We start from the raw sequence: 23,668 nt of genomic DNA, 5'->3' as shown, positions 1-23,668 counted from the left end.
TCCGGAAACGGACTTCAGACTCTGGCCTTTAGACCTGCGAGAAGGCTGTTCTGTTCTGTTAAGGCACCAAGTTCATGATCATTCGCTCCGGCAGCCACAGGAGACTAAGGAGCCCTTTGTGACTGGGTCCCTGCCCACGTGTCGCCTCGCACCCTCACTCACTTTGCCCCAGCCACCAAGGATCGTCTTTCATTTAAAAAATATATATATATTTTATTGATTTTTATAGAGAAGAAGGGAGAAGGGTAGAGTTAGAAACGTGGATGAGAGAGAAACATGGATCAGCTGCCTCCTGCATACCCCCCCACTGGGAATGTGCCCTTGGCCAGAACTGAACCTGGGACCCCCTCAGTCCACAGTCGGATGCTCTATCCATTGAGCCAAACTGGTTTCGGCTGGCGCAACCATCTCACCGCCTGCGCCGGCCTCAGTCTCCCCGTCTGAAAAGAGGGACCATGGGATCCTCGGGCGGCAAGCGAAGGGTTAAAGGGGCGGGCCCTGCGGGGAGGGCGGGGCCAGGGGCGGGGCCGGGCCGCACCTGTCGGCACGGGGCTCCCTCCTCCTCCGACGCCGCGCGCAGCCCGGAGCGGCGGCCGGAGCGGGTCCCCCGGGAGGAGCGCGCGGGAGCCGGTCCCACCGCGGAGGGGCGGCGGCGGCGGGGACCTCGGGCCGAGCGGGACGCGATGGCGGAGTTCCCGTCCAAAGTGAGCACGCGGACCAGCAGCCCCGCGCAGGGCGCCGGCGCCGCGGCCTCCGCGCTGCGCCCGGACCTGGGCTTCGTGCGCTCCGCCGTCGGGGCGCTCATGCTGCTGCAGCTGGTGAGCGCGCCGGGGCCCCGGGATGGGATGGGGGCTCCGGGGGGAGGGGGGGCTGAGCGCTCCTACACCCCAAACCACGCCGGGTCTCCCGGGGCGCCCCGAGGCCACCCTGGGACCCTCTCACCTCGAGGGTCCCCGCTGCGCCCCTGCGCGCACACGCACGGGCGCCCGAGTCCAGAGAGGCCGCCGCCGCCCCATCACGCCCTCCCCAGCGGGTCCCCAGAGGCCCCCCACGTAAGCCACAGCCCCCGCGGGCCACCCGGTCCCCGTCTTCGCCGGGACAGGGCCCCCGCCTCCGGGCCCCCGGCTTAAACCCAAGTCCAGTCCGGGCCGGCTCTGTGCTCGGGGCCGCGCCCCGGAGCACCCCGGTCTGATCGAAAGGGCACTTCCGTCCCGGCGCTTGGACTTCGGCTCGGCCCCGGGGCGCCCCCGCGGGAGCCGGGCCCGTGTGGCCTCCGCCGGGCGAGCCGCAGGGCTCCAGCCGGTGTGGCCGGCCCCGCAGACCGAGGTCCCGCGCCCCGGCCGGGGTGTGTGTGTGTGTGTGTGTGGGGGGGCGGTGACTTGCGGGAAGCCGGGGCCGAGACTCCGGGGTCTTCCAGACTTTCTGACGGCCCTGATTGCGGCCGACCGACCGACCGACCGGTGGGACGCCCGTCTGCCCCTCCATGACTAGTTCCTGGCCGGGGGTGGAGGGGGGGGGGGGGCTTGGTTCTCTCCCGCTAGTGCCTCTGCTCCCCCAGCCGAGGGCCCGGGCCATTTTCAGAGGAGCACGGGGGACCCGGAGGTGGGCAGGACCCCTTTTCCGTTAGGGCCTCTCCCGCCGTCCCCCGCACCGCTGGGTCCTTGCAGGCTGCCGGGCTCAGGCTGGAAGGAGGGGTCCTCTGAGCACAGACCCCCGTCCTGGTGCCCTCCGCCCCTAGGTCTGCTTTCTCAGTCCTCCCCCCGGGAACCTCCTCTGCACCCCGGCCTCAGCTCCTCCTGGGGGCGGGGTTGTTGAAACCGTAGCTTCTCGGTCCCCACCCCCGGGAAAAATGTGGCATTGGAATTTGACTCTCAGGAAGGGCCGCCCAGGAATCTGCATTTCTAATTCTTCTCCAGGAGTCGCTTTGGGGAGGGGATGCGGCCGGGGGCTGCCTCGGGTCTGGAGCTGGGCTGTGGGCGAGGCTCTGGGTGGCTGTGAAGGGCACCCCCCCGCCCCCCAACAGGCAGGGAGCCCGGGTCCCACCGGTGGGAAAGGGCGGGGAGGGGGTGGGGGGGGAGGAGGAGGGAGGTCAGTTCTGAGCCCGGGAAGTGTCACGGAGGAAGAGGTGTCTGTGGAGCAGGACTTCCTGAAACCTGAGGCCTGGGAGGGGAAGGGAGTTCAAAGGGCGGGGTGCCCCGGAGCCAAGGTGTGGGGACCCGAGAGCAGAAAGGGAGCTGAGGGAGTTGGGAGTAGCCCACGGGTTGGTGAAAGTGGACTCGGAGCGCTTGTAGGTGGCGGTGTGCTGGGCGCACTCAGGAGGTGTGGGACCGGAGAGGGTCGCAGTGGGACCGGAGAGGGTCGCAGTGGGACCGGAGAGGGATCGCAGTGGGACCAGAGAGGGTCGCAGTGGGACCAGAGAGGGTCGCAGTGGGACCAGAGAGGGATCGCAGTGGGACCGGAGAGGGTCGCAGTGGGACCGGAGAGGGATCGCAGTGGGACCGGAGAGGGTCGCAGTGGGACCGGAGAGGGATCGCAGTGGGACCAGAGAGGGTCGCAGTGGGACCGGAGAGGGTCGCAGTGGGACCGGAGAGGGTCGCAGTGGGACCGGAGAGGGATCGCAGTGGGACCGGAGAGGGTCGCAGTGGGACCGGAGAGGGATCGCAGTGGGACCAGAGAGGGTCGCAGTGGGACCGGAGAGGGTCGCAGTGGGACCAGAGAGGGTCGCAGTGGGACGGGAGGGGGTCGCTGTGGGACTGGAGAGGGATTTCAGTGGGACCAGAGAGGGTCGCAGTGGGACCGGAGAGGGATCGCAGTGGGACCAGAGAGGGTCGCAGTGGGACGGGAGGGGGTCGCTGTGGGACTGGAGAGGGATTTCAGTGGGACCAGAGAGGGTCGCAGTGGGACCGGAGAGGGTCGCAGTGGGACCGGAGAGGGGTCGCAGTGGGACGGAGGTGATGAGCTGTCTGTGGACCCCTCTCCCCCGAGTCCCCAATCAAGTCAGAGGCACAAGCCTCCCCTGGAGGAAGCCACAAGGGCCTTGTGGGTGTTAGGGGCAGAAACAGAATATTGAGGACGAGCTGTAGTCACAGGAGATGTGCCCTGTTAGCCGCGATCGCCCTGTTCTGATCGAAGGAAGGACATTCTAACCCTGCTGGGGGTTGTCCGCCCTGGGACCTGGAGCCAGCCTTGGAAGGAGTCCTTTTGCCTACGTCCCCATGTAATCTTTGTCCGACCCAACAGGGGCTGCTGGTTTAGGGGGGGGCGGGGTGCAGAGCAGGTTTTCGTGGGTGACCTGCGGCTCTCCCAGACTGCAGGCATTACTGGATCCAACATGACCAGATTCAACCGTCTCTGCTCAAATGGCTCCCGTAGTGACAAGCCTGCACCCACTGGTTGTCCGGTTTCATGGGCACAGAAGCATGCTCTTCCTGGTCCAAACGCCTCCAATTCCACTTATTCCAACCCTCATCGTTCTAGAACAAAAGGGGGGTCCCTGTGGGCTCAGCAGACCAGTCTTGAACATCTGGGTCCCATCACGCAGGTGTGGACACGCTGAGGTCTAGCCAGAACGCAGTCCTGGAGTGGAGGCTGGCCCTTAGGTCTCTGGACTCCTGGGGCCTGGGGTGTGACCGGGGTGGCCATTTGGGGTGCAGAGGATGAGGGTCTCCCATCAGAGTTCTGAAGATCCTGCTCCTTTTAGCGCCTATACCCACAGCTTCTGGGAGAAGCTGCTTCCTGAGCTGTTCCTCTGGCAACGGACCGTTCCATTGGGTGGGGGTGGGGGGGTTCACTCAACAGGTACCACCCTCTGCTGGGAATCCATAATAATAGTAGCTCCCACTAGTCAGGTACCCAAAGGGCTTTAGATCCTCTTATATCCCCCCCCCCCCCCTTTTGCAGGTGAGGAAACTGGGGCTCAGAGGTCAATTCTTTGCCTGAGATCTCTCAGCCCTCCTCCCTAGGGGAGCTAAGCCCTGAGTGCTCTGACTTTTCTGGCCTGGACCCTAAGGATCACAATCAGCCATTTCCCACCAGGCATAGGGGCTGGTGCTGTGGAAGGGAAGGCTGCCTGGAGGAGGTGGGGAATGGGATTTGGTGAAGGGGCCCAGGTGTGTGTTTGGAGGAGAGGGGTGGGGTGGGTGCAGGAGATGGGCTCTTTGTCTGGTATGAAATGTGTCCTGAAGCACCAACCTCCGTGGTCACTGCTTTATCAACCCTCCCTCCTTCTCCAGTTCCCAAATGAATGCTAGTCCCAACGAGATCATTGTGCCAGCAATGTGCAGCAAGCGTAAGGCTCTTGTTCTTTGTTGAGCTTCCTAGCGGCCTGGGCAAAAGGGGAAATATGCTGAATTTACACAGATACCCTGTTTCCCCAAAAATAAGACAGTGTCTCATATTAATTTTTGCTCCCAAAGATGTGCTAGGTCTTATTTTCAGGGGATGTCTTATTTTTCCATGAAGAAGAATACGGTACACATTTATTGTTAAATGAAAATAAAGGAAATCTATTACCTGTATACGGTACGGTAGTACGGTAGTTGTCAACACAAACCAGACAAACTGTGAATCCTACAGTATCAAGAATTTACTCATTTATTCAATGACAATCGTATCATCATCTTCTGGAACACCATCATAACAATCCAATTCCTGAATTTCCTGGTGAATTTCTTGTGACTCCGTTTCTTTCAGAATCAGTGGACCAAATCTCTCATGTTTAGCCTGGGGGAGCCTTATTTTGGGGGGGATGCCTTATATTTCACTCAGAAGGAAACCTGTTAAGTAGGTCTTATTTTTGGAGGACGTCTTATTTTCGGGGAAACACGGTAGCATCTTGAAAAGGGAAGCAGACACCTCTGATCTAGAGGCAGCTCTTTGGATGATAAAAACCTGGGGGTTTGATGCTGCAGATCTTCGTGTGGCTAAAGGGTGTCAGAATGTCTGGAAGGTGAGGTTAATTTGTGCTTGCGGCTGACCCCAGAGCCTTTATAGAATAAGCATAAAGCGGATGCCGTCACGTGACCATGGGCTTATTATTTTTTTAAATCCTTCCTGAGTCTTGGGAAGAAAGTGAATGAGCAACAGGCTCGGAGAGGGAGAAGAATCTACCCAAGTTCGCGGGGTAAAGTGGCAGGGCTGGGATTGGCACTCAGATCCGTAAATTCGAAGCTTGGCTTCAGCTCTGCCTCCTGTTTTTAGTGTGGTGGTGTTTTTTGTTGGGGGATGGGTGTTCCTATGCTTTGGAGGAAGGAGATGGGGAGGGATGTCAGGGCCACTCAGGGAAGGCTCCCTGACAGCAGTGCTTGCTAACGGGGGTAGTAAAATGGGAGGAGGAGGCGGCACTCAGGAGGGTCGGAACAGACCAAAGCTTGAGGCCCAAGATGTAGGAGCCGTGTGAGCGTCCTGTGGCAACAGCACCACTGAGCTCGGCACCTCCCGTCCTTCCTCTGGTCCTACCCTTGGGAAACCAGTTTGCAGGTGAATCCACAGGTCAGAAGCCTCCCCTGCATTTGATCACAATGACCCAGCATCCAGTGCTGGCGATGCTGAGAGTATTGGTGGGAGCACAGCCCTTGGTTCAAATCCTGCCTCTTGCCCCTTCCCGGCTGTGTGATCTTGGGTAAGTTCCCTAATGTCCCTGAGCCTCGGTTTTCTTGTCTGTAAAATGGTGACTGTGGGATTGCGAGGACGAGGGAGGATCATGCCTACCAAGAGCTTATCGTGGAGTATGTTGGGATGGAGGGCACTGAGGATTCATGGTGTCATGCAATCCTAGGGCTCTCAGGCTTGCAATCAGAGGTCCCTTGGTGCTTGCTCAACACGAGCTTGCATGCTTCCAGAGACAGGGAGCTCAGCCCCTCTCCATGCGGCCTGCTTGGGGGTGTTAGGACGTCCTTCCTCTTTGACCCTGGCTCCGCCTGCAGCCCCAGCAGGCAGGTGCGGGGCAGGGCAGGGCCTGAAGGTCTGCTGGCCTCCAGGAGGAGGCCGCCTGGCTGAGGTTGTTCAGGTCTGAGAGGTGTGAGCAGAGGTTGGTTGCGTTGGGAATGCAGTGTTGGGGTCCCCCCCCGGGGGGGGGGCTTCCCTTAGCTCTGAGATTTGTGGGTTCCGTGTCCTTGGTGCTGCATTCCAGGGCCTGCAAGCTCACGGGCTTCCTCCAACACAGAGCAAACCAGTGCTCCGCATTGTTAGCCCCGCCCACCTCCCCACTTGTGGCCGGGAGGGTGTGGGCTGATTTTGAATTAATTAATAATTATGTTATAAACACACGAACACACCCTCCTTAAGAAAACAAAAACCTACTTTCAGATAAGGCTCAGGTTATTCTTGGATCTCCTGCCCCTCTCCCCAAGGGAACCGCTGTTTGGGGGTGTTTGCAGGCCCTTTTCCTGTGCGTGTGAAAAAAGCACGGTGGCTTTATTCTGTCTCCTTTGTTCAGGAAGTCGCTTTCCTCACACCCAGTGCGCCTGCCATACAGCTGCCCCCCTCGTTTCTAACTCTTCCAGGGCATCTCATAGCGTCCCGGTAGCCCCCTCCCTTTCAGCCATTTCTTTGTGGATGGACCTGTTTAACAAAAGGTTTGGGAAAATGATCGGTGAAAGCAAAACATACAAACAGTGCCAGGGGTGGCCCATGGAAACACGGTCTGTCTTGTCCCTCCCTGACCGGGCCTGGGAGGGGGTCCCAGGGCCAGTTGGTAAATATTTCTACACAGAACCTGCACCCCCACTTAAAGGAGCACCGGTGGGGGCCCTGGAACTGTGCCCAGCCATGCGCCCCCCCTCCCCCTCCCCCAGAGGCAACACACCCAGATGCTCTGTCCCAGTGCCCATCGCAGCCTGTGCTCTTTTCTCTAATCCTTTATTTGCTTACTTTCTTTAATAAGTAACCTATTCACTACGCTCCGGGGTCCAACAGCGCGGGAGAGAGCGCGAGAGCTCAGGGAAAAGCCTCCGGCCCTTTGGATTCCCATGGGCCCTTGTTTTTTTTTTGTTTGTTTGTTTTTAAATATATTTTATTGATTTTTTTACAGAGAGGAAGGGAGAGGGCTAGAGAGCTAGAAACATCGATGAAAGAGAAACATCAACCAGCTGCCTCCTGCACACCCCCCACCGGGGATGTGCCCGCCGCAACCAATGTACATGCCCTGGACCAGAATCGAACCTGGGACCTTCCAGTCCGCAGGCCGACGCTCTACCCACGGGGGCCCCTTGTTTTTAAGGAGATCTACGCAAATGTGGCTACAGATGCCCACCCTCCCCCACTTTACCCCAGGGATGTAGTCTACACACACACACACACACACACACACGTCCTTCTGCACCCTTTTCCCTCCAAAATGGGCCTGGCATCCTTGGGTCTCTGTGTGGATTGGGGGCTTGTGTGAGGGTCTCACTGTGCAGCTGAGGTGTGACCTGCCGGACCCGCCCCCCTCCATGACAGACACCTGGGCTCTCCTCTGGCCCACCTGCTGTGCCAGCCGCCAAGTGCATCTGTGCCCCTCGTCTCCAGAAGTGGGACTGCTGGTTTGTGATTTTAAAAAATATATATATTTTATTGATTTTTCACAGAGAGGAAGAGAGAGGGATAGAGAGTTAGAAACATCGATGAGAGAGAATCATCGATCAGCTGCCTCTTGCACACCCCCTACTGGGGATGTGCCCGCAACCAAGGTACATGCCCTTGCCCGGAATCGAACCCGGGACCTTTCAGTCCGCAGGCCGACGCTCTATCCGCTGAGCCAAACCAGTCTCGGCTGGTTTGTGATTTTTAAAAATATATATTTTTATTGATTTCAGAGAGGAAGGGAGAGGGAGAGAGATAGAAACATCAGTGATGAGAGTCATCGATCAGTTGCCTCCTGGGTTGCGGGCTCAATCTCCAGAGGGCTGATGGGAACCCGATGGGGGCAGGAGTGGGGGCAGGGAGGGACGGAGAGCCTGTTTTCCTTGGCAGCCCCAGCCCAGGGAGCTCCAGCCTGGATCCTCACAGGCCCTATGCTGTTGGGCTGGGCTGGACCCTCCTGTTTGCCCAAAGGGGAGAGGCCAGGGTGGCACCTCAGGGTCTCACGGAGAGAGGTCAGGGCAGGAAGGCAAGCGGCCAACCGTCAGGTTCTGCTAATTAAAAAAAAAAAATCTCAGTTCTGAACCCCGTGACCGGGGAAAGCAGGCAGTGAGATAAAGGCCGCCTGTGGACAGCCCTGGAGGTGACCGTGGTCATCGTGCTCCCTGTGACAGCCGGCCGGGGCTCCTGGGCGGGGACCCTGGGGCAGGCTGCCTGGCGCCGGGCACGGCCTGGAGGGCCCCAGTGTGTGCTCAGTGCCTGGAGGACGGGGCTCGGGGACTCACACCCGCTTTGCAGCTCAGGAAAGCCGGGCTTAGGGGCTGGCAGTGGCTCTGCGGGCTGTGCGTGCGGCTGCTCGGCCCCCGCACAGCTGCGGTTCTTGGTTCTCGGATGCTCCGAGTGTAGAGGCTCCGAGCGTTAGAGGCTCCGTGAGCGCGGGAATTCCGAGAGGCCCCCCCTACGCCTGACACAGGGGCGGGCCGGCTTGTGGGGTGGTTGTGGCCAGTCCGGGGCCGGAGCCTCTGTCCCCTGCGCCTTTGTCTCCCGTGGCACAATAGGTGGCTTTTTGTCCCCATAAAGTGCCTTTCACTCCGGGGAGAAGGGCCGGGGCGGGGGTGGAGGCTGGGCCTGGCCAGGCCGAGCGCTGAGTGTCCTCAGATGCCCAGATGTGTCCCTGCGAGGGGAACCCCGGGACAAGGCTCCGCTCCTGGGCCTCAGTTTCCCGGACGGTGCAGTGCAGGGCGGGGCGGGGGAGGGGGGCGGAGAGGAGTCCTGCGGGACGCTGGGTGGCCCTGCCCCTGTGCTTTTCTAAAACATTTGGTTTCCTTTTCGATGTTTAAAAAGCTGAAGATTTGTCCTGGCCAGTCGCTCAGTGGTTAGAATGTCCACTGAGGACCTAAGAGTGATTTCTGGCCCCGAGTCCAGGCATGAGCAGGAGGACAACCAGTCTATGTCTTTCTCTGTCTCTCTCTCTCTCTCCCTCCCTCCCCTCCCCTTCCACCCACCCCTATCCTTCCTTTCCACTCTCTCGCAAAAGCAATAGAAAAAAATGTCCTCATGTGAGGATTAACAACAACAAAAAGCGGAAGACTTTTAGAAATTCAGATTCCAGTGTCTCTTGAAAAGTTGCAAGTTCTGGCTGCCTCAGGCCTGCCTTCCCCCAGACCCCAGCCCCTGGGAGCCCCTTAGTTCTGCGACCTGCCTGCCCCAGTGTCTGCCCCCGGGCTCTGAGGCCGTGTCCCTCCCATGGGTTTCCTCTCCCTAACGGCCTGATGGACGTCCTAACAGCCCCGTGGCTGCTCTTGCCCACTAGAACCTGGAACTACCCTGCCCAGCACCCTCTCCCCGACCTCCTCACATGTCAGATGACGAAACAGAACAGAAAGGTTAGGTGATTCCCCCAGTGCCACACAGCGAACCTGCAAGGGTCTGACCCAGCCCAGGGAGGGGAGGATTAAAGGCAGACTTGGGGTGACTCTCTGGGTTGATGGGAGAGCGGGCTTTGGGTCATCCTGGAGGAGGCCTTGGAGAACATTGCACAGAGGGGAAGACTGAGGTCCCATTGCACAGAGGGGAAGACAGGTCCCATTGCACAGAGGGGAAGACTGAGGTCCCATTGCACAGAGGGGAAGACTGAGGTCCCATTGCACAGAGGGGAAGACTGAGGTCCCATTGCACAGAGGGGAAGACTGAGGTCCCATTGCACAAAGGGGAAGACTGAAGTCTAAAGGTCTAACGTGTCCTGCTCAGGGACCCTCAGCCTCCGAGGAGCAGGAGTGCAGCTCCAGGAGGCACCTGGGCCTCCCCCTTCAGCTCCGCCCGTCTCTGACAGGTGGGTGGGGCCCACATTGGCACAAGGCCCTTATCTGCCGGGCACCGTGCCTGGTGCTTACGTGTAGATACATCCTTATCTCGCCGGGCCTCCCGCCCCTGGGAACTGCACACACTACGAAGGCCCAAGGTCTCCAGGCTCAGAGAACGGACCGGAAAACCCACATTGACACTCCTTAGAGTGGCAGTGGTGGTAGAACAGGTATTGAGTGTTAAGTCTACACTCAATACCTATTGGGTGCTGCTCTAAGTACTTCTATACAGGTGGGCAGCAGTATGTTTACCGTGGCCTTGTGAGATCCCTTTGTTTTATTAAAGCTCTTGTAATAATCCTCACCTGCATGTCGTTTTTCCATATGAACAACCGTAAACCTGCTTTTGCCCACTTCCTATACATTTCTCCATCGACATCCCGGGAGGTAGGCACCCTTTGAAGAATAGGGCAGGGAGGCACAAAGTCCAGCCACTTGCCCGAGGTCATGCATCGAGGGTGGTAGCAGGATCGGAGCTTGAACCCAGGGAGTTAACAGGCCAAGAACCAATGCCAGCGTCCCAGTTACACCAGACCGGGACATCCGCCCGCAGGTTCAGAGAGCAGCCAAGAGGGATGTATTAGTTTCCTGGCGCTGCCGTAACAAAAGTGCCCGCACCAGATGGCTTAAAGCCACAGAAACGTGTTCGCTCGCTGTTCTGGAGGCTGGAAGTCCAAAGTCAAGGTGGTGGCAGGGGCGGTTCCTTCTGGAGGGTCTGGAGGAGAATCTGAGTCAGGCCTCCCAGCTGCTTGGGGCTCAGGCCGGCAGCCCTTGGTGCTCCTTGGTTTGGAGACACATCCCTGCAGTCTCTTCCCCTCTGTCTTCACGTGGCCTTCTGTCTCCGTGTCTCTGTGTCCAGTTTCCCTCTTGGAAGGACACCAGTCCCTGGATGAGGGCCCACCCTCACCTCGGAATGCCTCTCGGTCTGGCACCGGTGACGGATCTCTCTCTTCTCTGCAGGTGACTTTAACAGAAATAGCTCTGTTTCCACTTGCTTAGAAATTCTTTGGGAGGTGCAAAGGTCCCGGGGCATATATGAATGTGCCTTTTTTTTTTTTTTTTTTTTTTTTTTTTTTGACAGTCCTCATTTAAAGAGAAAATTCCTAACCTGAAATCCTTAGGTTTTTAGAAAGAAAAAAAAAAAGGGGGTGGGGCGGGGGGAGAGGGAAGCTGCACCTTTAAGATTTCCTGAGAGTTCTCTCTGCACTTAGCTGAGGAGGTGCTGCAGGGGCCTCAGAGTTTAGGAGTGAGGACAGGAGGTTTGGTTGTGGTGTGTGTGAGTAAGACTCGAAGATGTGTGTGTATGATGGTGGTGTAGGCAGCAGGAACATCACCAGGTGTCTGACCAATGGGGCCAGACCAAACCTGGGTTCAGCAACCTCGGTCCTCGGGTTCTGGCTAGAAAAGGATTCAGAGCAAGACCCAAACTGTGAGAGAGCATCTATGGGGTAAGTTGCAGAGGCAGAAGCAGCAATTCCTGGGAGAAAGGGGCTTAGCAACCAGGTTCCAGAGGTAAAGGAAGGCCTTGGGGCTTGGGAGCGGGGAAGCGGAGGGGCAGGTGCGGGGCGGGTGGGGGGAGAGGGGAAAGGCACTGGGCTTGCTCCCAGGAGGGAGTCTGTGCCGGGTCCTCCGTCCTAAGGGTTTTAAGGGCGGAGGTTTAGGGGGGATCCCAGGGGGAGATCTCAGGCGCAGATGCAGCAGCCTGCCGGGTGCGTCCATTCAGGGTTGTGGTCTCCGCTGATGGGCTCGCACCAGGCCAGGGGCATTATCGGATGCAGCTGGTCCTGAGGCCGGTTTCGGCTGGTTTTGTTGCTTCTCTGGGCCCGGAGCTGAAATCCAAGCGAGGCCTAGATGGTATCTGCAGGGAGGAAAGGTCAGGGAGGAAAGGTCAGGGGGTCCGAGTCACACGACCAGCCGCCTGCTAGAGGAGGGAAGGTCACCCTGGGGGCGCGGTCCCACCCGACCATTGATTGTCCTTCGCTAGGCACCCGGGGCTTTTCGCCCTGGTGACCTGTACGCGGCCCGTGTCCTTGCTCTGCCCATGTCTGTCTAGCTGCCCACAACATGTAGGGGCAGGTGAACATGGAGGCCAGGGACGGGGTCCAAGGAGCAGAGGCAGAATTCTGCTCCTCCCACATGGCTCCCTCCTGCCCCCTCCCGTTCTCTCCCCCACCCTCCTCCGCCTTTGCTCAGGTGTCTGCTTCCCACTGAGATCCTTGTTGGCCTCTTTTCTAAAATTGCAAGTGACCCTCTCAGCTGGGGTTTCTCCCCTAGCCCTCACCCTGGACCCCCCACATCTCACTGGGTCAGGGGTTAGGGGTCAGGGGTCAGGGCAGAGGGGCCGGGGGCAGCCCTGGAGGCAGGTGGCAGTTGGGGTCCATCCCTCTTCCTCTGAACAGTGGGGTTTGTTTTGCAGACAAGTTCCTGGTCCCTTCTCCCCACTAGAGTGTGAGTCCCCAGCAGGGCCACCCAGGCCAGCAGAGGCGTCCGCAAATGTGGGGGTGCCCTGTCCTGAGGGGGGGTGTCCTGGCGCCCGGGGTGGGGGTGCTCCCTTCAGATGCTGGGGCTGTGCAGGAGGAGACGGGGGTGGCAGGAACCAGTCCGTCTGGTTCAGGTGGAGGAATGGACCTTCCTTGTTCTGGGGCAGAAACCGAGGCGGCGCCCTGGGCCCGGGCCAGGGCAGTGGGGCCTGAGGAACAGAGAAATTCCCGCTGCTTATCCGGCTGCTCCATCTCCCGGAGCCGGTGCCCACGGGCCTGCCCTCGGGCCGCTGCCGTGTCCTGGTTTGCACACGTCACTAAGTAACTCTCTGGGGCCGGTTCCCGAGGAGGACCGGTCTGGGTTCAAATCCTGCCCTTTGCCCGTGGGGGCCCCCTGTGACAACCAGGGCGCATTTCCCTCTGCGTCTGTTTGGGGGGATGGGGTAATAAAGACTCACTGATGAGAGGGGTGCGGGGGCCTCCCCTGAGCTCCCTGCCTTGGAGCAGACAGATCCTTTGCTGCTCCCGCAGGAGGGCTGTGTGGGTCCCTGTGCCTGGAGGGCTGGGATAACGATAGCAAACACGTCCACAGGAGACCCCGGGCCCTCGCGCAGCGCTGAGGCGCAGGTGTGGCCGGGACGCTCGTTTGGCAGATGAGGCACAGAGCTGGCAGAGGTGCCCAAGTCACGCGGCTGGCAGGAGAGGGCGTTTCAGACCAGCCAGTCTCTCTGGGGTCCTTGCTGTTAGTCCCTTGGGGACGGGGGGTGACAGCTTGGCTGTCTGTGTGAGACAGTCATCCTGCTCTTGGGGAGCTCACATTCTGGAGAAAGAAACAAAATTTCCATCCTGGCCGAAACCGGTTTGGCTCAGTGGATAGAGCCTCGGCCTGTGGACTGAAAGGTCCCAGATTCGATTCCGGTCAAGGGCATGTACCTTGGTTGCGGGGGCACATCCCCAGTGGGGGGTGTGCAAGAGGCAGCTGATGGATGTTTCTCTCCCATCGATATTTCTAACTCTCTATCCCTCTCTCTTCCTCTGTAAAAAATCAATAATATATATATATTTTAAAAAATTTTCCATCCTGGGGGTGGGTGCCTGGGGAGCCGCGGGAGCCCCAAAGAGGGTTCCGGGACCCAGAGTGGGGGAGGGGACCCTGAGCAGATGACGTTCAGCGGAGACGGAAAGGGGGGACCTTTCCAGGCCAGGGCTTGGTGAGCAGGGCGTGCAGGAGGAGCCAGGGAAATGTTTCTTGACTGAATGAGAATGTGACGGAGCCCGCCAGCATCAGGCCCCGGGGCCCCTGGCCTGTGGCTCCAGCCCCAGTGCTGGGCGCCCTGCGAGACTCGGCCCCTCTTTCCCTGCAGGGGCTGGGGCTGCTGGTGTGGGCCCTGATCGCCGACACCCCGTACCACCTGTACCCGGCCTACGGCTGGGTGATGTTCGTCGCCGTCTTCCTCTGGCTGGTGACAATCGTGTTCTTCGTCCTCTACCTGTTCCAGCTGCACGTGAAGCTGTACATGGTGCCCTGGCCGCTGGTGGTGAGTCTGGGCGGGGTGTGTGTGTGTGTGTGTGTGTGGTGTGTGTGTGATCCAGGCTGAGCTGTGGGGTGACCTCCCCTAAATGAGAGGTGGCGGTGGGATGGCTGCAATCCTCAGGGCCCTCCGCTAGCCTGCAGAGCTACGGGGAGGAGGAGAGGGGCATGGCGCGGTGGCCAGCTTTTCTGGGCACTGGGAGCGGAGCCAGGAAGGACACGGGCCTGGCTTTCTCCGGGGAAGGGGGTCAAGGTTCAGGGGCCGTTGGCTGGAGAGACCAGAGGCCATTTGGAGTCTTAAATATTTTTCTTCTGGGGGCAGTCGGAGTTTGAGCCTGTGTGGCAGAGGGTCTCTGGAGACTGGGCTGGCCTGGCCTGGCAGGAATACCCAGGCTGGGCTGTGTGTGCAGGGCGGTGTGTGCAGGGTGTGTGTGCAGGGCAGGTGTGCAGGGTGTGTGTGTGCTGCGGGGTGTGCAGGGCAGGTATGCAGGGCAGTGTGTACAGGTGTGTGTGCAGGGCGGTGTGTGCAGGTGTGTATGTGCAGGGCGTGTGTGTGCAGGTGTGTATGTGCAGGGCGGTGTGTGCAGGGCGGTGTGTGCAGGTGTGTATGTGCAGGGCGGTGTGTGCAGGGCGTGTGCGGGGTGTGTGTGCAGGGCGGTGTGTGCAGGTGTGTATGTGCAGGGTGTGTGTGCAGGGGGGTGTGCAGGGCGGTGTGTGCAGGATGTACTTGGGTGCGGCAGGGTGTCCACCCGCTGCCCCCAGGGTGAAGCCCCTGCAGCCGGAAAGGGCGGAGTCTCCTCGGGACAGAGCGAGCACAGGAAGGGCCGGGCAAGAGGCAGAGAACGCGCTGGGTTTTCTCTCTGACCCGGAAAACCCCCGCAGCTGGGATGTGAAGCTCTCGGCGAGTGGAGAGGAGAGAGAGGCTCGTGATTGTAAGACAAGCAAGGCTGGGACGAGCGGCATTGTTTGCGACTCAATGACTGTTAGAGCGAGGAAACGTGAGTCATCCTCAGGACAGACCGGGTCTGTTGGACTTGACATCACTGGCCGGAGCCAGGCCTGCAGGGAAGGTCCTGGGGCGAGGAGGGAGCCTGCCCCTCACCCCCACCCCCCCACCCCGGCTCTGGAGACGGAGGGCCCAGCTGCCTCCAGCCTCAGTGGTTCCTTCTCTGGCCGTGAAGGCTCGGCCGCCTCTCACACTCCCGGGCCTTTTCCCGGAGGGCTGGGTTGGGATTCCGAGTCGGGGTTTTCCTGGGACTGTACCCGGCAGGCAGTAGTGGGTTAGGAGTGGGGTCTGGAGAGCCCGGTACCCATCGGCCACAGGGAGCCCCTCTACTCGGTTCCAGCTGCTGTCAGTGGGAAGCAGGCCGCTTGGTGCCAGATCTGGTGTTTTATGATGGAAAGATTTTATGAAATCTTCAGGTTTTCATATGAAATCTAATTTACCGCGTTGGCAATGTAAAAGATAAACTATGGGATGAACCAAGCATGTATGTCTGAGGGCCAGCAGTTCGCAGTTTCTGTGAAGACCGTTAGCTGGCGCCAGGGGCCCCGGGTTCGAGAAAGGGCGCCTGGGCCTGGCTGTCAGCGAAGGGTCCTCCCTGCTCTGGTCTGGCTCAGGATCCTGCTGGGTCCTGACCTTGGCATTTGGTGGGGCCTTGAGCCTACACTGTGGCCAAAAGGGCAACAGATTCCTCTCACTTGGGGCAGACCCCCTTCCCCCTCAGGCCTGCAGTGGGAGGGGTGGGGGAGGGCCCTGTGTGGACACGGAGGAGTGGCCTGGACTCCAGCTCACTGGTACATTTGGTGACAGGCTGCATTTGGCCTCTCGCCACAGGGAACGGGTTTTGCCCGCTGGGCGTGTCGCTGCCCCTGACCAGCTCCCGCGGCCTGGGTGTCTGTGCTGGGCTCAGAGGGCCTCCGGGCAGAGCCTGGGTGGGCTGTGCCTGCGAGGCCCCGGGGTCTCCGTCCCCATCCTCAATGCCAGTCCACCTGGCTGCTCAGGGGGTGCCGGCGGGAGCCGTGAGGATCCCGTGATGGAGGTCTCCCGCCTTCAGCCAGTTCTCCCCTCTCCGCCCGCAGCTGATGGCGTTTAACATGGGCGCCACCGTGCTCTACATCACTGCCTTCATCGCCTGCGCCGCTTCCGTCGAGCAGACGTCCCTGAAGGGCACCGGGGCGTACAACCAGCGGGCGGCTGCCTCCGTGAGTATGGGTCCCCGGGCCTCGCCAGAGCGAGGGCTGGCCCGGGGCCCTCTGCTCCCTGGTCTGAGGCCAGGCCCCTGCCCCCTCCCCAGGTCTCGTCTACGAGCTTTCGGTCCCCCCACGGTTAACAGAAAGGCCCGAAGGAGCACCAGGCTGGGGAAGTACCCTGTGGTGAACGGAAGTTTGAGTTCACCTTTGAACTTGGCCGTCAATCAGTTGCAACTCACTGACTTAGGATTGTAGGCAACTCCCCAACCCCTCCTCCCCACCAGAGAACCTTAAAAAGTATCGCCCCCATCCTTACCTTGAAAAGGGCTCATGCAAAGACCTAAAAAAATAAATATATTATTGGTTTTATACAGAGAGGGAGAGAAGATAGTTAGAAACAGTCGATGAGAGAGAAACATCGATCAGCTGCCTCCTGCACACCTCCCACTGGGGATGAGCCCGCAACCAAGGTACATGCCCTTGACCGGAATCAAACCCCAGGACCCTTCAGTCCGCAGGCTGATGCTCTATCCACTGAGCCAAACCGGTTTTGGCAAGACCTTTTGGTTTAGACCATTTGGGGGGATTCACAGGCTCTCCCATGAACGGATTCCAGAAGATTTCTAGGGTAGCTTTGGAACGTTGCCTTTTACAAACTAGATCACTCATGTCTAAAGTAGCTCCGGCCCCTCAATCATGCCTGTTAGTGTGTTCTCCAGCTGCCTGTCACATACCTGTCTGCGTGGTTAAGGGTTCCCCACACCGGAAGGTAATGTCAGCACCATCGGCCCCCAACCATTAGATGTTCGATGAGTGTGTGGCTCAGTGGGAGTTGGTGTGGCTGCCGGAGCCACTGGTCTGGGCTAATGGAGGAGCTCTAGGTCCCTCTGTGCCTGCGCCAGGCTGCCCCCTTCCTGCCAGCGTCCCTGTCCTGCACCCTCCCCCGGGCTGGGCCGCGCTGCAGCCACTCAGCGAGGTGTCTCCTCTCCTCTTTCAGTTCTTCTCCTGCTTAGTGATGATCGCCTATGGAGTGAGCGCTTTCTTCAGCTTCCAGGCCTGGCGAGGAGTAGGCAGCAATGCGGCCACCAGCCAGATGGCTGGCGGCTACGCCTAAACCAGCCGACCAAGGCCCGCTGTGGGGCTGAAGGTCTGCGGGCCAGCCCAGAAGGGACTACACCTGCTCCTGTGTGACCACCAGACGCGGCTCAGCCAACACTCCTGAGGAACCGGGACCCTTCCTCTGCGAGGGCCGGAGAGAGCCGGCGGCTGAGACCGGCTCGTCCCCCTTATTCAGCAGAAGGTGACGGGGGACCGGGCTGCTGTCCGCTCTGTCCAGAGGACCGACTTCAGCTTCCGAGGCGCGGCCCAGCCTTCTCACCAGCACTAAGCACACTAACACGGACTCCAGGCCTGCAGCCCCACCCGTTATAGATAAGCCTAACAAGCAACGTATTTATCATCACAGTCTCTGCTCCAGGAGAGTTCTGGGTCCTTAAGACACAACTCCGACACGACCCTCCCTCAAACCAGCATGTCGCTGGAGGAGACTTTCCTGACAGCCCGCTCTTCCTTCCCTGTATTTCACACGGTTATTATTTTTTAAAGAGAGCGACTTTTAAATTTTTTTGTTAATCCTCACCTGAGGTTTTTTCCCATTGATTTTCTAGAGAGAGTGGAGAAGACAGAGTGGAAGAGAGACATCAATGTCAGAGAAACACATTGATTGGTTGCCTCCTGAACACAACTAGGGCCCAGGCCGGGGAGGAGCCTATAACCATGGTACGTGCCCTTGGCTGGTATGGAATCCGGGACCCTTGACCCACAGGCTGACTATCCACTGAGCCAAACCAGCTAGGACCACTTATGGCTATTTTAGAGCAGATCGGCTTCAAGCAACTTCCCACTGATGCAGGCCTGTCTCGGAGGCTTCCCTTCCTTCCCAAGCCCGTCTGTAACCGCCCGATTGGGGAAAGCCACCGTCCACATGGCTGCTTCCCTGGCCCTGCTGATTGGACACTTAGGACATGGAGGCAGGGCATTGAGACCTTGCCTGGTGAGTTGTTACGTGCTTGGTGGTGACTGTTTTCATTTTTTGTTTGTTTGATTTTTTTTACAAAAATAAAGACAGAAGAACTTGTCTGAGTTGGTTCTTGCAAAACACCTCAAATTTTACCGAAGGGTACAAAAGCATTTAATAAGCGCCACGTCAGTACAGAACACACACAGCCTATGTATAGCTCATCCTTTAAAACCAGAACTGCCACATGAAGTCAGCACAGATTATTTTTACTTAAAAAAAAAATATCTAAGGTACACACCGGGTACTGAGCTAACCAGCAGAACACTGCGCTGTGGGAAGATTTTGACAGGAAGGCGGCATTGCAGACCCTCCGTTCCAACAGCAAACCTAGCCACCTCATTCATACAGAAGCGGTTCGAGCAGCACTAACACCCCGCATGCTGAGGAGAGGGGACCCTGACCTACTTCAGCGGAAGCACACGTAAGCACACACTCCCGGGGCCCAAACAGGGCATCCGCGATCGGGGCACTAAACTAAAAAGCATATAATACTTTGATCTTGAAGTGGGTAATCGTGGAACTTCCAGGATTTTATCCACTAGGTTAGCCTGAGTATTCATTTATAAAAAATAGTTTCTTTCAAAAAGAGAGGGTTCTGGAAACGGGGACTACATGGGGACCGGAAGACAGTGACACAGGGACTGCAGATGTGAGACTAGTTGACTGGGACATGGAGCTTTTAGGTAAAGGACATCTCTCTTGGGTGACTGACAACCAACACTCATGGTGAGTAGGAGCTCCAGAAGTTTCAAGTCCAGCAGATGCTGGAGGAACAACCTAGCTAAATGCTCCGAACCGGTGAAACCCCAAGAATGCAACACCCCGCACACGTGTGTGGAATGCTGAATGTTGACTTGTCCAGAGGATCCGACTCAAGCTCCCGAGAGAGATGGCCACCGAGGGAGGAGGACTGGGGTTACAGAACATAAGGGTTTTCTGAGGAAACGGGTCTCAGGAGGGTCATGCCATTTTCCCCCCTCCATTAATACTTGATGTTAACGAAGAATTGTGGAACAGAGCTGGTCTGCCCAAGATCTATCCTTCCGTCGCTAGCTTCCGGTGCACTGGGCTGATGTTGAACAATGTCATTGCTGGAGGGGACCTAGTGTCGCAGGTTGTTCTGGGAAGCTGGCAGAGAGGATGATTTGCACAGTGAAGTCACCACGAGACCACTGCTTAAGTCCAGTCCCCGGCCTTCTTTTTCCTACAAGACATAGAACAGTCCTCCCTAGCTCAGATCCCGCCTGGGAGAGGGGGCGCTCCAGAGGAGTGGGGCACAGGGAGGGAGGGTGATTTGCACTTTTGCTCAGCACTGGCCACGGTCAGTCTTAACCACAGACTGTGCTTCCACAGTCAGGATCCCAGGTCCCGGCTGGAGGACAGCAGCTCACTGACACCCACTAGGTGCCACTGGCCAGGCTCAAAGGGGGGCTGGGAGGTGGTTTGTGTTAGACAGTTCTAGAGCATTCGAAGTGGTTCCCTGTGGCTAACTGAACAGGTAAGAGTGACCTATTAAACACAGAATTAAAAAAGGGGGAAAAAACGAAACGGTGACTTACTGCTCTGTAGTCCAGAAACATTTCTTTAAAAGCCAAGAAATCGGTAAACGTGAGCAGCATGTCAAATATGTCCCCGGCCACCTCATCTTTGTGGTGCCTGCAAAAGGGGAGGGGGCTGTTTCACGAATGAACGGGAAACTGTCTTCAAGGCTTCGGTCAAAGGTTTGGAGGCCCTCCTACCCGGGACCCAACCACCAAGCGCTCTCAGCTTTGATGGTCAAGCACTGGAGAAAGAGGGTCTTTTTTTTTTTTTTTTTCAGACAGGAGGAGGAGGAGGAGGAGGAAGAGGAGGGAGGTGAAAAAGGCAAAACATAGAGTCAAGCTCAACTCACTGTAAGGTTGTGGTGAAGGCCGCCATGTTAAACCCAGGAATCCGCTCCAGTAGCTGTTCTTCAATGTACTTTTCCACTAAAGAAATCTAAATGGGAAGGATCTTGTCAGACCTCAGGACTGCTTTTCAGAAAGCCTGTCCTAAGAGCCGATCCTATGTGCCAGGCCCTGTGGTGAGTGCTGGGGACACCAGACACCAAAACACAGCTCCCGGCCTCTCGGACAGCCGGCCCACAGAGGAGAGGCACTCAGTCATTACACCCCAGCAGCACGCATGCTCTCCGATCAGCAGGGACGGCCGTGGAGCTCTCCCCACCCCTGGCCGAAAGCGAGGAATGAAGTAGTAAGTGGCTTTTTCTTCCTGGGCAGATGGAATCCGTGCAGAACATGCACAGAACTTCTGGACAGAGGCAGTCCAGGGTCCTCAGAAGCCGAGGCCTGGCCTGAGGGAACCTGCATTGACTGCCAAAGCTGCTATGATAAGAATGGAAGGCTCTGGAAGCTCAAACCCTTTCTCAGGCAGATGCCAGCATTCCAGGAGGCCCTGACCTTGGCAAAGGGGAAACACCCAATGGACATTCCTGGATTCTGGTCTTGGTTTTCATGTTCACCTGACAGCCATACATACCTGGACTAGTAACAGGAAGAGAGTGTGTGAAAGCCAAATGGTCAAAAGTACAGAAATGCATGGTGTGGTGAGCCCACCAATTGTAACTGAAAGCAGAATTATGATAAATCCAAACAGCATGTGAAAGAAAAGTTGATGAAATCATCAGATATTTGAAAAACAGCCCCAAAAGCTGTGAGGGAAAGTGACAGGAGATGAGACCTACACCAGGTTCTAATAGAATTCCTGAGCAGGGGACAGTGGCAGATTTAAAAAGTCAAGCAAATTTCAGCATCTTTTGATTCTGAATTCACATTTTAATGAAACTCTGGTAAGAGAAATAGATATCCACTTACATATTCGTTAAAAATAGGCGTGTAGATGAGTTTATTCTCTTCCGTGTCTTCAAATTCCTGGTAGTACTTGTCCATGAAATTCCTCTGTAATAACTGGAACTCGTCATCTGAACCACAATAAAAAACAACTATTATTTTTAAGTCAAACAAAAAACAATACTGATTTATAAACAGGCAGGAGTTACATGTCAGAAGTGATTTCTCAACAGACAGTCTCCAGGAGAGAAAACTAAAGGTTTTTCAAGGAAGTATTAAACCCGGGACTCTTGAGTCTGCAGGCTGACACTCTACGCACTTAGCCAAACTGGCTTTTTTATTAGTATTTTTAAAATTGTAATTAAGTATACAAAACAGCCCTAGCCAGTTTGTGATAAATAGTCTGGGCTTACGGAAGTTTATTTCCCCACAGGGAACAAGGTATCCATAAAAGGCAAAAGAATTCAAAGTATTCCTCAGTATCCCCCCAAACCCTCAGACCCACATGGAATGAGAGCTTAGTGGTGAAACACCTGTATTTACACTTACGGGCATGACCCTTTGCCATACCTACCTGGACATACAAAAACTTAAGTGACTTTTTCAGACTAACCTAGAGTAGGAGACACAGCTAGAAACACCAAATAACAGCATTCTTTTCCTCATTCTCAGAAGACTTGAAGTCAATAAGACAACATTTTCTCAGTTTTAAGTTTCTTTCTCCCACATATTTGTCTTAAACCTTTGGTGCCAATTCCTTAGTAGGAATTATGGATCCAAAAATGAACACACAAACAGGAAATACCTTGTTTGATCCATGCATGTGTGCTATAGCTATGGTATTACTTAGTATGAAAATGTTGAAGGGAAAAACTAAAGAACTAAATTGCTCTTCGTCTCTGATATAGAGTAGATCAATATTTCCTGAAGTTTTGCCAAGAGCCCCATAACTTCTAGGTGTGGATTTCCTGAAAAGTTCCTTTCTGCGGCCTGAATGGGTGGCGGTTTGCTCTAGACAAATCACAGTAAGACCTAATGCTACATTGGGCTACGTTAAACATTACACGTAGCCTGACGTCTTCTCTCTTAAAAACGGACTCTCCAAATTGACATCAGTGTCCTTAAAAGCACGGGTCTAAGAAGTAAGAGCACAGGCCACACTGGCAAGGTGGCTTACCCATGATGATGTCCTCTAAGTAGCCAACCACAGCGTCGAATTCTGCATCAGAGGCGGAAGAGCTGAAAGACATGCCCGGATTAGGTGCTGTTTCAAATAGTTTTTTAAAAAACCTGATTATGACCGTAACTGGTTTGGCTCAGTGGTTAGAACATCGGCCTGCGGACTGAAAGGTCCCAGGTTCGATTCCAGTCAAGGGCATGTACCTTGGTTGCGGGCACATCCCCAGTAGGGGGTGTGCAAGAGGCAGCTGATGGATGTTTCTCTCTCATCGATGTTTCTAACTCTCAATCCCTCTCCCTTCCTCTCTCTAAAAAATCAATAAAATATATTAAAAACAAAAAAAGACGCACAGCAATGGCTCCACCTTTCAGAAAACCCGATGGGACACGAAGAGTTACAAAACGGGAAGGGGTCGCCCAGGACATCTTTAATGAAGGCTCCTCCGCACGTCTTCCCGGGGGGTCCCTCTCACCGCATTCTGGCCTGCACCTGTCTGCTGGTGAAGGGGAACCTGGCGCGGGCGGCACCGGCCGGGGAGGGCGCAATGAGCCCCGCAGCCCCGGTGGTGGAGGGTCCCCTAACCGGGGTCGGGCCTCGGCAGCGCAAACCCGCCGGGTTTGGCCGCCGCCGCTGCCGCCAGATCGGAGGCGGAGGTGAGGGGACTGTGATGGAGGAGTTGGTCAACGCGGGACACCCGCCCTGCCCTCCGGGCCTCCGGGCCTGAACCAAGGGTCGCACCCCGGGGGTTGGGGCGGAGCCTTGCCAGCCCCCCGCCCCGCCCAGCCCCGCCGGGAGCCCCGTTTCTAAGGGCAGCGGCCGGGGCCCGGGCAGGGTCACCTACGAAGACAGCACGAAGCTCTCTTCCTCTACGGTGTCCATCGCCGCCGCCGCATCCACCCCGCCGTCCGCCTCCTACCCGGCCTGCGCGCGGCCCGGCCCCAACCTCCGATCGGCTCCGCCGAGCCCCAACTGGCATCGGGGAGGCCGCGCCGCCGAGGCCGCGGTCGGGTCACGGCCCAGCCACGCGCCGGCCCGGCCTTTGTCCGCCCGCCGGGGTCTCAGCGGCGATTACCGACCTCCGGGCGCCGCGCCGCGCCCGCCTCCCGTCACCATGGTCACCGCAACCTCTTCCGCTGCCTCGCAACTCCAGGTAGCCAATCACAGAGCGCGCTGCCCGACGCCAGGGGCGGGGCAAACGGGAGGCGGAAGTGAGGGGAGAGGTTGGAGGAGGGAGGATAGCTGGGCCTCCGTGAGCATGGGGGCTCGTGTCCTCTCCCTGTGCGGCGACGGAATCTCAAGTCGCCCCCGTTTTATGGGATGAATCCAAGCCAAGTGCCTCAGTTTCTTCATTTGCGAATTACAAGACCTACGAAGATGAAATAGTTTAAAGCGGATATTAAGAGCCCTATAAATAGCAAATCTCTTGAGAGGCAAGCCTTAATTTTAAAATAAG

General features: G+C 57.3%; 3 protein-coding genes across 4 annotated transcripts in view; 1 reads left to right on the top strand and 2 right to left on the bottom strand.

Annotated features, from left to right (window-relative positions):
- Nucleotides 1-23,668, bottom strand: part of NLRC5 (NLR family CARD domain containing 5) — a 213,857-nt gene that overhangs the window by 14,270 nt on the left and 175,919 nt on the right. The window lies entirely within an intron of this gene.
- Nucleotides 573-18,266, top strand: PLLP (plasmolipin). The gene is made up of 4 exons (XM_084861309.1): nt 573-818; nt 13,768-13,941; nt 16,017-16,139; nt 17,125-18,266. The coding sequence occupies exons 1-4, from the start codon at nt 684-686 to the stop codon at nt 17,239-17,241; spliced, it is 549 nt and encodes a 182-aa protein (XP_084717435.1). The 5' UTR covers nt 573-683; the 3' UTR covers nt 17,242-18,266.
- Nucleotides 18,262-23,352, bottom strand: ARL2BP (ARF like GTPase 2 binding protein). 2 transcript variants are annotated; one of them, XM_084861311.1, is made up of 6 exons: nt 23,135-23,352; nt 22,213-22,273; nt 21,060-21,166; nt 20,099-20,184; nt 19,767-19,863; nt 18,262-19,411 (listed from the first exon to the last, which is right to left on the bottom strand). In XM_084861311.1, the coding sequence occupies exons 1-6, from the start codon at nt 23,189-23,191 to the stop codon at nt 19,310-19,312; spliced, it is 510 nt and encodes a 169-aa protein (XP_084717437.1). In that variant the 5' UTR covers nt 23,192-23,352; the 3' UTR covers nt 18,262-19,309. The 2 variants fall into 2 exon arrangements, with proteins under 2 accessions (XP_084717437.1, XP_084717436.1); XM_084861310.1 differs by having other exon boundaries at nt 22,213-22,274; nt 23,057-23,350.

Source organism: Pipistrellus hanaki (assembly GCF_964339955.1).
Source record: "Pipistrellus hanaki genome assembly, chromosome: 15".
Lineage (NCBI taxonomy): Eukaryota > Metazoa > Chordata > Mammalia > Chiroptera > Vespertilionidae > Pipistrellus > Pipistrellus hanaki.
Note: the sequence above shows the minus strand (reverse complement) of the source record. Positions and strands in the feature narration are given on the sequence as shown.